The sequence below is a fragment of the Ptychodera flava genome, chromosome 15, assembly GCF_041260155.1.
Source record: "Ptychodera flava strain L36383 chromosome 15, AS_Pfla_20210202, whole genome shotgun sequence".
Lineage (NCBI taxonomy): Eukaryota > Metazoa > Hemichordata > Enteropneusta > Ptychoderidae > Ptychodera > Ptychodera flava.
The window spans coordinates 39597507-39616398 of NC_091942.1; the positions used below are offsets into that span (position 1 = coordinate 39597507).

Genomic DNA, 18892 nt, shown 5'->3' on the forward strand with positions numbered 1-18892 from the left:
ACATAACAATGTGTACATTTTGCCCATACACAAGATATATGGAGAGATTTCAACATACAACCATCAACTCAGAAACGCTACAGGGAAAAGTAAACATTGTTTTCTTCCAGGACAACTGGTGCATCCACATTTGACTTACAAACTTCACCAATTACACACGGATGATGACACAAGAGATAAAGTTAACTTGACTATTCCTTTCAAATCCTTACCTAATTTGACATCTTAAACTAATATACACTGCATGGTTAATTGCCTGTGAAAGGACATCTGGGATGGTCCATTTGATATTGGGGGGGGGGGGGGGGGGGGCCTGGAAGATTGATGAGGTACATTATCTTTTTTTATACGATCCATTATACATTATTTTTTCCCACTCTCCCACCTTTTCTTTTTGTCAAACCTTCTCTGGCTGAATTTTTTATTGACATTTGTTTGGAATTTTTTTAAAAATCTGCCAGGATCCTCCCCCAGGATACAAATGGTCCACCCCTTTATATTGACCGTATTTATGATTTTTTTCTGTCAAAAACTAGGAAAAAACTTCACAAAATAACAACTTGAAGAGACTTCTCTGAAAATTCAAACAAGCAACCTATCAGCCAATACAACTTTTTGTGACATGTGCTGATGAAAGAAGATGTCTTTGATAGCCTGCTTCAGGTTGACCTGACCAAAATTGCAAAAAAGCAGCAAAAACATATAATTGAAGATGTCATAATAATTTTAACATATTAAATTCTGATTATCTGTAGGAACATGTCTGTCTACTCAATATCAACAATATCAGACAAGTAGTTTTCGAGAAAGAAATCTTATGACTAAAAATAGCAACGATTGCCCCAAAAATATAAAATTGCAGATTTCATCCTAATTTCAACGTACCACATTACAATAAACCCGAGGAACCTGTATACCAAATATGAAAGCTATCAAACGAATAGAAAAATACAAAATTGCAGATTTCATCAGAATTTGAATACATCACATTCTGATCAACCTTAGGAAGCTGTATACCCAATATCAAAGCTATAAGATGATTACTTATTGGAGAAAAAATTTTTGACCACAAATTTGGAAAGTTGCCCAAAATTACAAAAATCGAAATTTCAATACAATTTACAAAAACTTGACTACCACTAAGGTCATCCCCAGGAACATGTATAGCAACTTTCAAAGCAATCTGACAAGCTGTTTCAGACGATGAGATTTTTCTGTGGGTGGTGATTACATCTGGAATTATCCCGGATCCAAATTCTCATCAGTTCTTGTATGTCTTACATAGAAAAGTTGCAAAAATTGGTCTGCAATGAAAAAATTCACCTCAGCTTTGTTTTCTGGATCAAATTTTCCTACAAATTGATTCCTAAATATGACAAAATTATGTTCACAGCCTTCAAAACTGTCTCACAACATATCCTGGGTTGGTGTAGGTCATTTAAGGTCTCAAACTGAGAAAATTACCAAAAATATACAAATTTGGGGGTTTCCCAACACTTTGAGCAGAAAATTTATCTCATAACATCCCTCGGGACTTTTGTACCAAATTACAAAGCTATCAAACAAGTAATTTTAAGAACAAGTTTTCTTGACCAAAAATGACAATATTGCCTTAAAAATACAAATTTGTATATTTCAGGACAATTTCCACATATCTAACTATTGTCATCTCTGGACATCTGTACACCAAATATAAAAGCTGTCTGTCCAGGGGCTTTAAAAAGAAAATATCTTTTAAGATTTTTTGACCAAAAATGACAAAAATTGCCCCAAAACAGTAATATTTCCAATTTTGTCGTAATTTCAACAATTGGAAGGGTAACACCCTTGCAAACATCCAATCCAAATTTGAGAGCAATTGGGCTAGCGGTTTCAGAAAAGAAGAAATTTTACTTAAAATGAGAAAAGCATTCAGCAAAAATACAAAATTCAAGATATCTTCACGATATTCATTAAACTGATTTTGATCAATCTTAGGAACCTGTATACCAAATATCAAAGCTATCAGATTAGTAATTTTTCAATAAAAAAAGTTTTGACCAAAAATTTGGAAAATTGCCCCAAAATTACAAATATTAAAATTTCAATTCAATTTGTATACACTTGACTGAGGTCATCCTGAGGAACATGTATACTAACTTTCAAAGCAATCAGATGAGTGGTTTCAGAGAAAAACATTTTTTTGACTAAAAACTGAAAAAAATTACCCTAAAAATAGAAACATGCAAATTCCATCCCAAATTTTAAACACCTACTTTAGAATGCCTAACGGAACCTGCACACCAAGTTTCAACCCAATCTGACCAACGGTTACAGAGTTTTAGCAATTTGCAGGGTTTTTCCTTTTTTCCCCTCATTTGCATATTTTTGGCACTGACATGTTCATTTGAACAAATTCACATCTCCACCCCTAGGTGCACCTGTACACCAAATACTAAGACAGTAGGTGCTGCGGTTTAGCTGTTTTTGACGTGGATGGACATATATACATACGTACGTACATACATACATACATACAGACATGCAAATGGCATGCAAATGAACTGATTCAGCTAATACGATTACCTCACATTGGTATACCAAATGTGAGCTAAAAATTACCCCAAAAATAAAAACATGCAAATTTCACCCAAATCTGTGGACATCTCATTTAGAATACCAAAAGGAACCTGCATACCAAGTTTCAATCTGACCAACGCTTACAGAGTTTTAGCGATTTGCAGGATTTTTCCTTTTTTCTCCTCATTTGCATATTTTTGACACACATGTTCATTTGAACAATTTCACATCTCTAACCCTGGGTGCACCTGTACACCAAATACTAAGATGGTAGGTGCTGCACTTAAGGAGTTTTTACAGTGGACGGGCACACATACATACATACATACATACATACATACATACATACATACATACATACATACATACATACAGACAGACATATAAACATACACACACACAGACAGGCAGTTTTTCCAACCTACAAGAATAGCTTCCATTGGCACATAAAAGTATGGCCATATGGGAGCTAAAAATACTAACTGACACAAAATTGGTCTTTCTTGGTATATTTGCAAGGATGTAACTTCAATCATGGACATGAACAATCAATGGATGCCGGGCAGGGAAATGGGCACCATCAAAGATAAATAAAGAATATAGGAAAGGTACCTTTTGCCTTGAACACCACCTCTGTCTTTATTCAGTAATACCAAGTACACAGTTTCATCTACTGGTCCATTGCAGTGCACACCTTGTACTGTTGGCTTTACACAGGCATTAATACCTTGAGGATTGTGTGGAGTTTCCACAGCATAGACATGATCACCATCATGGATCTCTGATAGTGACTGATCATCCCAAAATGATCGTTGGAAACCATTAATGTAGACTTCTGTTAAAACAAGCTGAATAATACAGAAATATATTATAAATGTACTTATATATAAGCACTTAAAAATTTAAAGCGGCGCCCTATGCGAGCAATTTCCAAAAAGAAATTTTTCAACCCATCACAATAACATGATGTCCTTCGGTCATAATGTTAACAAGTAAACAAGTATCAATTATGACTCATTTCCAATTTGCATATCGCACGTCAATCACGTAGATTAAAAGTGAACATTAAACATTATACCGGCGATAATACTAGAGGATATTCTAGCCTTTTCTGGTTCAAGACATAATTTCAAATTTCATTTTATCAGAAACCAAGTATGTTGTGCCCAAATTACTTATACACATATCCCTCAATTAAAGAATATATAGATTTCTAAATTTACGAATTTTATCGACGATGTCCTGAGAGTACCAAGTACATGTGAATATCCCACCATTATGACCACTCTAGTGGGTTCTCTCACTTTTATACGGGAGTTGCAGCTTTAAAATACGGTTTACCTCACAAAGCTTCAAGAATTTTATCATTCCTTTAACCCTTTTCCTGCCAAGTCCATATTTCACCACCAGGTCAAGATGATTAAAATTAATGAAACACAAAGAATTCCATATGGTGTATTTCAACATAATACTGTACATTTGAAGGCTGTTGAAAACATAATACTGTAAAGTTGATTTTTTTTGGACAAAAGATGCTATAACATACCAAGCCAAGTGGGTGAAAATACGTCATGTTTTGGCTCAATACCGCTTTTACTGACTTGGCTGATGGGGAAGTGATACAGTTATTACTGTCTGGCAGGAAAAGGGATAAATGACACATGTCTGAAACAGCATAATCATACTCTTTTCATAAAAATACTGTCAATGGCACTGGGCTCACATTTATTTTGATGTGGCAAGCCAGAGCGAGTATACTTAACGGAGTTTACCCCTGGGAACATGCATACCAAGTTTCACAGCAATCGGATGAGTGATTTATGAGTAAATGATCTTTTGACCAAATATGGAGAAAAATGCCCCAAAAATACAAATATGAAAATTTCACTACAATTTGAAAACATGTAACTAAGTATGCCTTTAAGAACATGCATACTGAGTTTCAATGCAATCAGGAAACTTAATTCAGAGAAATTGATTTTTTGACCAAAAATGGGAAAAAATTGCCCAAAAAATGCAAATATTACAATTTTATCACAATTAGAACAAATTTGACAGAGGCTAGCCCTAGGATCATGCATACCAACTTTCAAAGCAATGGGACAGGCACTTTCAGAGAAGAAGATTTTTTGACCAAAAATGGGAAAAAATAATGTCAATGACACTTTGCTCACATTTGGTTACATGTGGCAAGCCAGAATGAGTGTACACACGATATTTAACCCGCTTCTATTTACCTAGCTTATGATATTCATAGTCAAGTGCTTTTGAACAAATTTTGACACACCGTCCATTGAAGTATGGAATGGTTAGCAACTTGCAGATGTTGATCACATACACTTACACAATACCATGCAACCTAGTACATCATAACTAATGATAAAATCAGCCAAATTAAACTAAACGTGTCCCTTATAATATTGTAATGAATAAATTAAAGTAGACGCTCTATAGTTGCACAATCTAAGACTAAGGTAAGATGTAATAATGGGCATTCCTCACCTCCAACTGTTAATGAAGCTGCCACACCTACAGTACATGATATTGGTATGTTCCAAACTGCCACCAAGTTAAACAAGCATTGCAGTGACATAGACAAATGCGGAAATTTCCAAACAGGACCAATGTAGCAAGAAGCCTGAAGCATCAGATATGTACATCTGTTTTAAAGCTATTCTAACCAACTTTCAAAGCATCAAACCAGGGATTTGTGTAGAAGCTATTACTTGATTTATGCAGACAAGCATTTCCATACATATACAATATGACAATGGAAAAAAACAAAATCCTTTCAAATCAAAGTTGGAACATTTTTTCGCACAAAATTGTCATATTTACATCCACAGTTGTAAGAGTTTGTAACTAATAACCTGACCTTGTTGGATTAAGCAGCAAAGTTTACTGACTATACAGATGACACTTATCATGAATATACATTTGTTATCCTGCTTCTTGAAAATGAAAGACTGGTTGTATACAAGATCTGTACACCATAACTTCTTTTAGATTCACTCATGGTGACTTCCATGCAACACTTTTTGTACAATGTGGTATGTTAGCTGCCTTGCCATGATAATCTGACCAATGTTTATTAGTCCCGACGGACACCATCCGGGGGGACTTATAGGTTTGGTCATGTCCAAGCGTGCATCCGTGCGTGCGTGCGTTCTCGCAGATATCTCAGAGACGCCTGGAGCGATTTCATTCAAACTTGGTAAAGGATTATCACTTATGCCATACATATACACGTCAATTTGTTTTACGATCCGATCCAATATGGCCGTCTGGCAGCCATTTTGTTTCCTGTAATTGATGTTGGTGCGTATGTTCACGCAAATTTCTCAGTGATGCTAGGAGCGATTCCATTTAAACTTGGTACATAGATTACTCTATATGTTATACATATGCACATTGATTTTTGTTTTGATCCGGTCTAAAATGGCTGAGTGGCGGCCATTTTGTTTCCTACATTTGACGACTGTGCGTTCGTTCACGTAAATTTCTCAGCGATGCCAGGCACGATTGCATTGAAAGTTGGTACATATATTAATCCCTATCACATATATATGCATGCCGATTTTTTAATGATTCGATCATAAATGGCTGTGTGACGGCCATTTTCTTTCCTGTATTTGATATCCATCCACAGGGATCCCAAGTATGATCCACAGGCATTCCAGGATGAAATTAATATTAATGCTGTGTCCATGCATAGGGGCTCATGAATGCAGATATCTGAGATATTCCTGTGCAAATTCTTTTTAAACTTGGTACAAGGCTACTACACTATGGCATACATATGCAGGTCTATTTATATTGGTGTGGCATGCATAATTAGTTCTAATTTGCATAATTTGAGATTAGAGCGCTGTTTCTGGTACAACTGTGCCAAATTTGATGAAAGTTTGTGCAGATGTTTTTAGTCCCCACGGACAGGTTATAGGTTTGGTCATGTCGGTGCATCTATGTGTTGGTCCGTGCGTGCATTCTTGCGTGCGTCCGTCCCTCCGTTCACGCAGATTTCTCAGAGATGCCTGGAGGGATTTCATTCAAACTTGGTACAAGGATTACTTCATATGTCTTACAGATGCATGTCGATTTGTTTTGTGATACGATCCAATATGGCTGGCGTGTGGCCATTTTATTACGATTTTTTCATGTATAGAGCCATTACTCAGGCATGTTTCAACCGATTTTATTAAAAGTTGGTACGAGGACATTGACCAATGACAGATATGCACACCAATTTGTTTTGTGATACAATCCAATATGGCTGCCCTACGGCCATTTTGTTTCGATTTTTTTCATGTACAGAGCCATAACTCAGGCATATCTCAACCGATTTTATTAAAACTTGGTACAAGGACATTGACCTATGTCATACATATGCGCGTCAATTTGTTATGGCCGCTAGGCGGCCATTTTATTACGATTTTTTCATGTACAGAGCCATTACTCAGGCATGTTTCTCGAGCAACAGATTTTATTCAAAGTTTGTACAAGGACATTGACCAATGTCATAGCTATGTACATCAATTTGTTTGTGATACGATCCAATATGGTCGCCTTGCGTCCATTTTGTTATAATTTTTTCATGTACAGAGCCATAACTCAGGCATATATCAACCTATTTATTCAAACTTGGTACAAGGACATTGACCTGTGTCATACACATGCACATTGATTTGTTTTGTGATACGATCCAATATGGCTGCCATGTGGCCATTTTATTATGTTTTTTTGTGTCCAAAACCAATACTCAGACATGCATCAAGCGAATTTATTCAAAGTTGGTAATAGGAGATTGACCAACGTCATACATATGCACTTTAATTTGTTTGTGATACGATCCAATATGGCCACCATGTGGCCATTTTATTACGATTTTTTGATGTCCTGAACTACAATTCAGACATGTATCAAGCGAATTTATTCAAAAGTATTTTTATCACAGACAGGGTTCTGCACACGCTGGTCGGCGCTGGTCGCTCGCGAACGGCACTCATAGAAGGCGACCAGAATAAAAGCTCGGCGTTCAGCACTATTGTTTTTGTCATGACACGACCCTTTTATACTCTTCCGAGCCTTTAGTTTTTTTTCTTGGCGAATATCAAAGAAATGGGCGGTGAAAGTAATCAAAGCTAGCCGATATGGCAGGGAAAGAAACAACTGATAATGAAGCAAACAAAATCCAGAGGTGTGAACGATTACTAATGCTGGTACTTCGTGGGTTCAGCCAGGCGGCTTCCCTGGGTGATGGTCGCTATACTGCCGCCTTTTTTTTTTTAAGTGTCACTGCTACCATTGTATCAGCCGTGCTGCCTTTGCAACATGCCGACTCACCATATTCACACATTGAGAATTTGTGTCTATAAAGATCTCGAGCAATAGTTTTGGTCATCATTCTCCCCACTGCTTTGCAAGAGAGAGGTTCCCATAGTTTACAACTCTACGGTATTCTTACTACGCTACTGACACTGTCTCTACTCAAGTTCGTTACATTCACCAAACGTGCCGCAACACCTGACGAAAACACCGACCCAGCTCAGAAGAAGGCCAGAGTCTCTATTGAAGAGAAGACGAAGTCACCCCGTAGTCGCCAAGCGACCAAGTTTCGCTCGGAGTGGTTGACTGGCCGTGAGAGTTGGCTGTACTACCGTCCTGGTGACGGTATGTACTGTAAATTCTGCCAGAAATTCAACAAACGACCTTATGACCGCGACACTTGGAACAAAACGCAATGCAAGCGACTGAGACTTGGCAGCATCAAAGAACATGAACAGACCGCAGCACATCAAGACGCGATGAAGCATGAACTTTCGGCCGTAACATCTCAGAATATTGCCGAAGTACTACAGCCCGAAGTTAACAACGACGCAATCTCATCGGCTTTCAAAGTCTTGTACTTTTTAGCCAAGCGAAGAATTCCCCACACCACGAACTTTGAACCTGTACTAGATCTATTGATGCAACTCGGTTTATCCGTGAAAGATGATCTCTGCGTTAGTAAAAGTGCTACGTACTGCAGCGACAAGTCAATTCAAGAAATGCTAGGTATTCTGTCATCGGTACTCGAGAGTGATACAATTGAAGAAATGAAGAATTCCGACTTTTACTCCATCATGCTGGACGAAACGACTGATGTCAGCATCAGCGAGCAGTTGACTCTGATCTGTAGATATTTAGACGCGACCAGTAATTTATCAGTGAAGTTCTTAAAACTTATTGAACCACTGAAACCAGATACTGACAATGAACAGAGCGTGACAGTCGGGGCAGAAACCATCACTCAGCACGTAATGAAGTTTCTGGAAGAGAATCACCTAGACTGGTTGGTATCGGCACCGATGGGGAAGCAGTTATGACGGGCAAGAAATCAGGAGTGGTTCGACGCTTACAAGATTCAGCGAAGTCGGCGATTGGTGTACACTGCCTGGCCCACAGACTTCAACTAGCTTCGTCTCAAGCGGCACGCGATGTACCTTACATGAAGCGGTTTACTTTGATATTGCGGCAGTTTTATGACTTCTACCACAACAGCCCAGTTTGTATGGCCAGACTTCACGCGATCCAGACAACACTGAATGAGAAACTGTTAAAAGCGCTCGAGCCCTCTTCGACAAGATGGTTAAGTTAAGAAATTTGTGTCACCCATCTCAAGGACACTTTCGTTAATGTTATGTTGAGCCTGGACAGAGAGGATGAAGAACGCGGCGAAGCCAAAGCTGTTGGTTTGCAGAACCTGATGTCATCATGGCGATTTATTGCTACAATTTTGCTGATGTGCGACCTTCTCCCACATGTAAACAAGTTATCAAGGGCACTCCAGGCCAGCGAATTTGAACACAGCACCTCGAAGCCATTGATCGCGTCCACCATATCAATGTTGTGGCACGCAGTAATGACAACAGTTCTTTCGGAGCCAGATCGGAGAACGAAACATCAACATGCTGGTTAACAATATCGCGCTTCGGTTTCAAGTCGATGCTGGTGTACTCGGACTCTTCCACGTCTTCGATCCACACAGCTTACGCAGTTCTACTGAGCCGTCATACGGAAATGATGCCGTGAAGCAGTTGTATCGTCACTTTTTGCGTGCTGAAGATCAACTTAACAACGAAGAAGATGCTGTCAACGAATGGACCAGCTTCAATAAGTACGCAGAAGACGCGCTACTAAAACAGACAGATTTGAAACCCGGTGTCATCGTCGACTTGCTGTGTACTACGCGGCCTTTGCTGTCCATGTTTCCAGTGATCATCCAACTCGCCAGAATTTATCGCGTACTACCGTGTCACACCGCAGACTCTGAGAGAACTTTTTCGCAGATGAAACTGATCAAAACTTTGCCTCGTAATCGTCTGAACCAGTCCAGCTTAGACAGCCTTGTACGTATTGCAGTTGATTGCCCTCCTGTCGGCAGCTACAACTACACTTCCGCCGTCAAAGTCTGGGCAGAGAAGAAACACCTCCGCATTTATTCCAAGTAAGAGACTGATGATGAGCTGTTTGGTATGTTCATTCGAAGAACTATTGAACTCTCAACATTCTGACACGTCAATGTTTTCAGTCATTGGCTTTACTGAGATCAGATACCTGTAAATTCTATCATTTACAAGCACATTTGCACGGCCGATTTTCTCAAAATTTCCTAGAAACTCAAGAGTTCTGAATTTATTCTAATGGCATTTATTTCATTTAATTTCATCAACGAACCTTCTGAGAAAAATTCAACCCATCTGTTTATTTTATCTTTATGTCTATCCAAGTGTATTATGTTTGATTCAATGCCTGTGTAAATTTTTGTTACTGCTGAATAGTATTAAAAGTAAATAAATAGTGAAATCAAAGCTGAATAGTCTTCTTTGTCCTTTCATTCAGAGCAATAAAAATTGAAAACATTTTACCTGTTTGATTTACTTGCTTTGGTAAAGGACCAAAACCATGGTCCCTCCACAAAACCCATGGTGGTAGAAAATGTGGAAATGAATATGTAAATATAATTAATATTAATTAGATCTCATGAATATTAATGAGCGGCCAGCAGTCGAAAATTACTTGGCAGATCCCTTTAGAAACCTAATGAAAAGGACTCTATCCTCTCTGAGGACCTGTAATCAAAGTACCCATTAACAAGTGGGGACTGTGTCATCAACGATGACTTGTTCACCAAGTTTTCACTTTTGTTGCTCATTAGCATTTTAGTAACCCTGACTTCATTTGAACAAATACTAATTTACAGTTGAGCATGTGCATGTATCTACCACAAATACACACGTAAAATGTGCAGCAATTCTCAATCTTTTGCAATTTGACCAGGGACTTCAAAACTATCATATTTGGCATTTTAAAAAAATACTGTCAAGGACACTATGTGCTCACATTCGGTTTGAATTGGTCGATTCAAGAAATATTTAAACCAGAAAAACAAGAATGACAATAGCAAATAAGGTCTCCAACTTAGGTACTGGAGGTCATCTTTAGGAACATGCATATCAACTTCTATAGCACTGGGACAAGCAGATCCTAAATACATAAGCAAATGTCAACAACAAAAAATAGACAGAGAAGGCTTGATAAAAAGAAAACGTGGCAGTGGGCAAAAAAATGTACAAGGGATCTGGTAAAAAAGTACCTCGTCAATCTTCTAGACCCTACCCCCTCCTGAATGTCAAATGTTCCACCCCTTGGTATTACATAAGGCCAGCTGCACAAGATGACAGGAAATGTATTTACAACCTTGGGGATTCTAGTGTGAACAGCACGTAAGTTAGTTACAGATAGTGAAATGCCTTCCACTGTGGGTGGTGATTACAAAATCTGGAATTATCCTGGATCCAAATTTCTCATCAGTTCTTGTGTGGCTCACATAGAAATGTTGCAAAAATTGGTCTGCAATGAAAAAATTCACCTCAGCTTGTTTTCTGGATCAAATTTTCCTACAAATTTATACCAAATACGACAAAATTATGTTCACAGCCTTTAAAACTGTCTCACAACATATCCTGGGTTGGTGTAGGTCATTTAAGGTCACAAACTGAGAAAATTACCTAAAATATAAATATTTGGGGGTTTCCCAACACTTTGAGCAGAAAATTTATCTAATAACATCCCTCGGGACTCTTGTACCAAATTACAAAGCTATCAAACAAGTAATTTTGAGAACAAGTTTTCTTGACCAAAAATGACAACATTGTCTTGAAAATACAAATTTGTATATTTCAGGACAATTTCCACATAACTATTGTTATCTCTGTATGTCTGTGTACCAAATACAATAGCTGTCTGTCCAGGGGCTTTAAAAGGAAAACACTGTTTACGATTTTTTGATCAAAAATGACAAAATTGCTCGAATATAATAATTTTCCCAATTTTGCCATAATTTCAACAAATAAGCAGAGTTACACCCTTGCAAACATCAAACCCAAATTTGAGAGAGATTGGGCTGGCGGTTTAAGAGAAGAAGAATTTTTACTGAAAATGAGAAAAATCACCAAAAAATTCAGTAAAAATACAAAATTAAGGATATCTTAACAATATTCGTAAAACTGTATAAGGTTTACCTAAGGTACTTGCATACAAATTTTCAGAGCAATCAAAACAGTGGTTCTTGAGTTATTGATTCTTGACCATTTTCACATTTTGTAAGCTCATTTGCATAATTTTGGCAACGCGGACTTCATTTGAACAAAATTCCATCTATAGCCCAGGATGCATCCACACACCAAATACCAAGCTAAAACGTGCAGCAGTTTGCGTGTTTTTGATGTTGACGGACATACTGTACGTACGTACATGTACATACATACATACATACATACATGTATACATACATACAGACGCCATCAACTTCAGCTTATACGATAATCTCACATTGGTATAACCAAATGTGAGCTAAAAAAAAAAACCATGCAAAACATGGTACCCAAAAACTTATTTTAAACACAACATATAGATAGCTCCATGTTATTTTTTTGTAAAACAGTGTGTCAGGTGCACTGCAAACTTCTGTCTTCCAATTTGGTCATATTTACTTATACAAATTTCATCAACATTTTGATATATGGTAATCAAATGATCCTTAGAACTTTAAATCCAAATTTGATACCTGGTATCTGACATGTGACTCTTGAAAACAAGACTTTCGACAAAAAGTCAGTAAAAAATTCAAAAATATATATATACGAATTTTATGCTTCTCAATCAAACTATTTTTCGATTCTTCCACCTTTTTTTTTGGTCAAGCCTTTACTGGCAGATTCGTTTTTCAGTGACATTTGCTTGGCATCTTGTTTTGAAAATTTTCCAGATCCCCCATCAGGATATCAAATAGTCCACCCTTTGATATCAACAATGTTTATAAAATACCGCACTTATACGGTGTCGCTCAAATCTGATCAGAATTGGTACATACCAAAGATCAACAATAAATGTTGTTTCAATCTATTCAGAGCAGGAAAATTCTACGTTGATGTTATGACAATGATTTCGGCACAGTACAACCAGAAAAACATCAAGAAATATTTAAACCAGAAAAACAAGAATGACAAAAGTTGGACATGCTGCTACAGTGAAATAGATGTTTTGATCAAAAAAGGGCAAAAATTGCCTAAGAACACAAATATTGAAATTTCACCACATTTTTTGCAAACAGCTTCTCAGCTTGTAAAAAGATAATCTGCAACATTTCGCGAAATCTATCAGCAATATAAATCACTGGGCCATATGTATGTTGTAGATACAGCATGCAATCTTATTTGCGCTAGTGATATGGATGTACATTGTATTCTCAGACAGCGCCAAACTAAAAAAAATTATAATTCTGAAAATTTACTCAGAAAAAAAAATTAGCACAGCTTTTCTCATTTGGAAAAAAAAAACTTTTTTAGAAATTTACAATTGTAAAAGAAAATGTTCACAATTTCATTGTGACTACCCCCTCCAAAGATCCAATGGTCTGTCCCTTAGTTTGAGCATTGAGTTTGAGCAGATAAGTAGTTTTTGGAAAAAAAATGTTTTGACCAAAAAATTGGGAAAATTGCCCCATCATTACAAATACAAAAAATTCACAACAATGTTTACAAACTTGACTGAAGTCATCCCTAGGAACATGGATACCAACTTTCAAAGCAATCTGACAAGCTGTTTCAGAATAGATTTTTTTACTAAAAACTGAAAATTACCCAAACATACAAACATGCAAATTTCATCCACAGTTGTACACACCTAATTGAGAATACCTAAAGGTACTTACTTACAAGTTTCAACCAAATCTGACCAACGGTTACTGAGTTTAGCAGTTTGCAGGATTTTTCCTTTTTTACCTCATTTGCATATTTTTGACACTGACATGTTCATTTGAACAAATTCACATCTCCACCCTTGGGTGCACCTGTACACCACATACTAAGCCGGTAGCTGCTGCTGTTTAGGAGTTTTTGATCTGGACAGACTAACAGACATACATACATACATACATACATACATACATACACACAGATGACATGTAAATGAGATGTAAATGAAATGATTCACCTTACACGATAAGCTCTCTTTGGTATACTAAATGAGAGCTAAAAATTAAACAATACAATTACAAAAATTTCAATAAAATTTGAACAAATTTAACTTTAGTCACCATAAAGAGCCTGCATACCAAGTTTCAACCAAATCTGGCCTGTTGTTACAGAGTTTTAGCAATTTGCAGGATTTTCCCTTTTTTAACCTCAATTGTATATTTTGATACTGACATATTCATTTCCAAAAATTCATATCTCAATCCCTGGGGTGCACCTGCTTGCCAAATACTAAGATGGTAAGTGCTGTGGGTTAGGAGTTTTTGATGTGAACGGACATACATCCGCACACACTAACATACATACATACAGATATTCATACATACAGACACTGCCATCCTACCATATAAGCTCTCTTTGGTATATATATACATATACCAAATGTGATCATACAAAATCATTCACACAGGCAGTATTTCAATTAGGATGAATGACCTACTTCATTGCACCTGTGTACCAAATTTGAAAGAATGGCAAAAAGTACCAAAAACATATGCAAACTTCGTCTTGAGTTCACCAAGTCATCTTCAGGTCACTAATTCAAACCTCCACACACAATTTGCATACACAGTTTCAAAGAACATTTTCTGACCAAAAATTGCCAAACTGCCCAAAAATGCAAACATGCAAATGACAACATAATTTCAATGAATCCTAGTTTGGTCATCACAAGGAACATCTAAAGCAAATTTTAAGGCAATCTGACCATTGGTTTCAGAGAAGAAAATGTTTTCACTAAATAAGCAAAAAATAGAGGAAACAATCATTCAAAATGGATAGCAGCCAATATTGACATCAAATCAATATGGCTTAATGAGTGTAGCCTAAGTTAGTACTTGAGGTCTTGATTTTTGACCATTTTTGTCATTTTTGTCATTTTTGTCTTTTTCCGACCTCATTAGCATATACATGAAACTGACAAGTTCGTTTTAACAACGTCACATCACTATACCAAAAATCACTTAAAATGTGCAGTTGTTTGGAAGTTTTTATGTGGACAGACAGATTGACAATCATATGTACATACGTATCTACAGACATATTAGCCCTTTGAGTGCTGCAATTGTTCCTACCAAAATTTTACTGCAAAATTCTTACCAATTTTTATGAATTTTTCTGTAATTTTTTGATAATTTTGGACCAAATGGACATCACATTTAATTTGCTGCAGTTTGTTATCAAAATTTTGACACAAATCTGAAAAAAAGTGACTGGAGTATATTTTCTAAAAGTGACAAAAATTGACTTTCGTGCTCAAAGGGTTAATTATTACATAGACTTTTTTCCACCATATAACCTCCCTGTTGTCATATATGTATGGCAAATGGGAACTAAAAAATCTTTTGAAGGTGCAATATAAATAACCCTTGATATAATGTGGGTACATTAAAATTGTAAACCTGCAAACCACAATTACATTACCAGTTTCTCATGAATGTTAATGAGCCATTCTCCATAAAGATACCAAGCAGAAGCATGATGCAAGTTATGTGAAATAAATGTCATCCTTACTAAGCGTCTTAGGTTATAATGACTGACTAAATAACTGATATACTGGAGTAGAGTCTGGCCAATAATTTTAAACTTTGATAGGAAGATAAACAAATCAATAAATACATGCAGACATACAATGGTGGGTCCCTTCCATCAGTGTGATTTTCTTAGTGAAGATGCACAACATAGGACATGTTGTACATGACTGGTTTTCACAAACTTTGGCCTGATAATGTAAGATGGCGTTGGCAGGATTTGGATAGGGTTAAACTTCTGTTTACCTGTGTTACAGCTATACTACATTGCTTGGCTATGGCTTGTCTTACATCAGATATATGTGAAGTTCCTTCCAAGGAAACGCACACTTGTACCATTGCAGGTATTTGATTGCCATACACAACTATCACTTTCACCAGTCGAAGGTTTCTCTGAGGAAGTGGTAAGGACACACAAAGATATGGTTCAAAAGTATTGCGTTGCCGCAAACAATTTGGGCACTTCAATGAAGACCTGTATTGTGCTTGGAAAAGGTCATACACAAAACTGTTGTTGTAACGCATGTAGTTGGCTTGAGCCTCATCTGCCAAGACCTCCAGTGATTTGCTTGAAATGGTCTGTAAAACAAGTGAAACAAAACTGTATAAGAGCATAGCATGTATAATTTTGTTATACATATCAATGATACCTTCATAATTAAATTAAAGCTGCAAGCAGCATTGGTGGGGCCCAAGCTGTTGCCATGGTTGACAGTAATTGCACCGATGACACTAAGGCCAAAATTTGAGCTGAAATGGTCTTTTTGTTCTCGTAAAAAGAAGAATTTTGAATATATCTCATGGGGATTGTTGATTTTTATCATTTATTTAAAAAATGTGCTCCAAGTTTCATATCACTGTAAATGTTAATCAAAACACAGTGGAGTTTGTATTTCATAATATTTAGTAACCTCTCCTCTTCATATCCGTTTCTCACGATGTAGTTACAACGCAACATTCTTAGCCCTTAAAGTTCAAAGGTTGCACTTTTCAGGCCTCAAGTCATACTATACAAGTTAATTATTTTATATGTCCTCTGAATAATTAAGGCTTTCATATCGCCTCTCATGTTGGCGATTTTTACACATTTCGGACCATGTATACTGTTTTTGCACCAATTTTTTGAAAATCTTAACACAAGAGTTGAGAGGATACCAACAAACACATCCACGGATCCAGACTGAAGATTACGAACATTTCCAAAAACTAGTCTGTATGAGATATTCTAGCAATACAATATTACCTGCGAACCAGTTTTTCGATTCAAGAGAAAGTTGAGAAAGAATGGAGTTGTATTTTCTTAAGTTATGGGCAAATTTTATCATTTATCCGTCATCAGGTAGCAAAACTTCGGCAATCTTTGGATACGATGCTGAAGCTGACGCCGAGTAGCGTCATTTTCAGTATCAGCTAGAAAGGTCACCCGAGGCTGAGGATGAGGATGAGGATGACACCAACTTTACGTTCGTAGTACTGCTTCGATATCACAGGTATAACCGTATTCCAGAGGATGAAAGAATGAAAGTCAGATTTCCAAAATTTTGTGACTATTTTTTCTTTTGTCTGCGGTGATCATTTTTTTTCTCAAGGCATTACTGATTCAACTTTTTTCCTTCTTCTTCACCTGTCGACAATTTTTTTTTCGAAAAATTCTCTAGCCACCCCACCCCCAGAAATCAAATGGTTCTCCCTTATCATCTCCATTCCCTAACTCATCCCCTCCAAAACATATTCGGTTCACTTCAATTTTTTTGTTACATTACCTTTCTCGGTTTGTATTTCTTCTTGGTAGCAATATTCATGTCTTCATGTACTTTGTCTAGAAGCCACATAAGAAATTCCTGAGCATCGTGTTGATTGCTACCTTTATACTGGGTTCCATACTCTGAAACAATGTTTTTGAAATCACGGCTGAGTTTCGATGAATCCTTGAACGACCACAGAGATTTCAATAGCAGCGCCAGTTGTTCAGTTATTTCCCCTTTGCTACCGAATTTGCGACTATTCCTCTTGTTTCGATTGCCCTGTAAATCACGCTTATACAAACCTATGATAAAATATTCGGCAAGGGCGTCAGTGTTGCTCAAACACTGCACTATGGCGTTCATGAAACAGGTATTTCCAAGGTTATTCAGTCCACACAGTCCTGGCGTGCGAACACGTCCTCCCCCATATAATGACGGTGAATCTTCCCTTGATTTTGTCATTATCCCCACTTCTTCTTTACCGGTAGAATCAGATTTACTTATTTCCTGTTTTCGGGTCAAGTCTTTAGCCTTGACATAGTTTCTCTTTTTCTCATAATGGTGTCCGCGTGTTTCAGGATCCGTCGCAGATGACGGTAATGGGTATTGCTTCTTTCCCAAGATGTATTGTTCCCAATACTTGACCATTAGTTTCATGGGTTTCCATTTTCCTTTCTTCTGTGTTTTTGTGCTTTTCCCTGATTCACTTCCTTTTACCTGTAATTGCGTTGATGAGTTCTCGCGGTTTATTTTCACATGCCTAGGAAGTGTTGCAGCTTTGAAATCATCCAATTCATCATACTGTTCGGCATGACCTTTCTTCTTTGTTTTAAGCTCTTCGGGGAGGTCAATTTCTCCATCCGATATAGCTCGAAGCTTCTCTCTAGCACTCATTACTGAACCCCTCTGACTCTGCAGCCTGCTTACTCCGACGAACTTAATGTTGAGGTCATGTTCATTATGCTGAATGATGACTTCACACGTACTCTAGCGCTACAGGACCGCCGCCATTGTGATGACGTAATCTAAGTTGTTACTAGCATCTTGGGAAATACCTTCCTTGTGACGTCACAAATTCAGCAGAGGGGATCGGATATGTATGGACAACTGTCATGTTGCACCAGTACGCCCAACAGTCACGCTGCAAACGTGCTTTGCGTGCTATGTTTTGTAGGTATCGCGCTTCCTTCGAATTCCTGGTTCAGCCTGCCCATTTCCCTTTTCAAAATAACGCCTTACGGAACACCCTACAACCACGCGAAACTCCGAAACTACATGATGTACCTCCGTCTCGCGTTGCAATGCAAGCATGCCATGGCCATGGAGCCGGAGGTAGGCTACCTCCACAGGTGCTCAAAAATCAACCAGTGATCGCGAAGCCCCCCTGTAAACGTACAGGGAGGCTTCGCGATCACTGGTTGATTTGAGCACCTGTGGCTACCTCCATGTTGCAAGAATTTAAGAGTCTGTGTGTTCCCGGCGT

The 18892-nt window shown here is 37.5% G+C and overlaps 1 protein-coding gene across 1 annotated transcript in view; it reads right to left on the reverse strand.

Annotated features, from left to right (window-relative positions):
* The window catches only part of LOC139152156 (ubiquitin carboxyl-terminal hydrolase 31-like), a 67280-nt gene extending 48701 nt beyond the window's left edge, over positions 1 to 18579 (reverse strand). The window contains exons 1-3 of the mRNA XM_070725261.1: positions 17428 to 18579; positions 15911 to 16243; positions 3172 to 3407 (exon numbers count right to left, since the gene is read on the reverse strand). Coding sequence (XP_070581362.1) covers positions 3172 to 3407; positions 15911 to 16243; positions 17428 to 18303 — 1445 coding nt within the window. The 5' untranslated portion in view covers positions 18304 to 18579. The remainder of the gene's footprint in view (positions 1 to 3171; positions 3408 to 15910; positions 16244 to 17427) is intronic.
* Between the last annotated feature and the right edge of the window lie 313 nt (positions 18580 to 18892).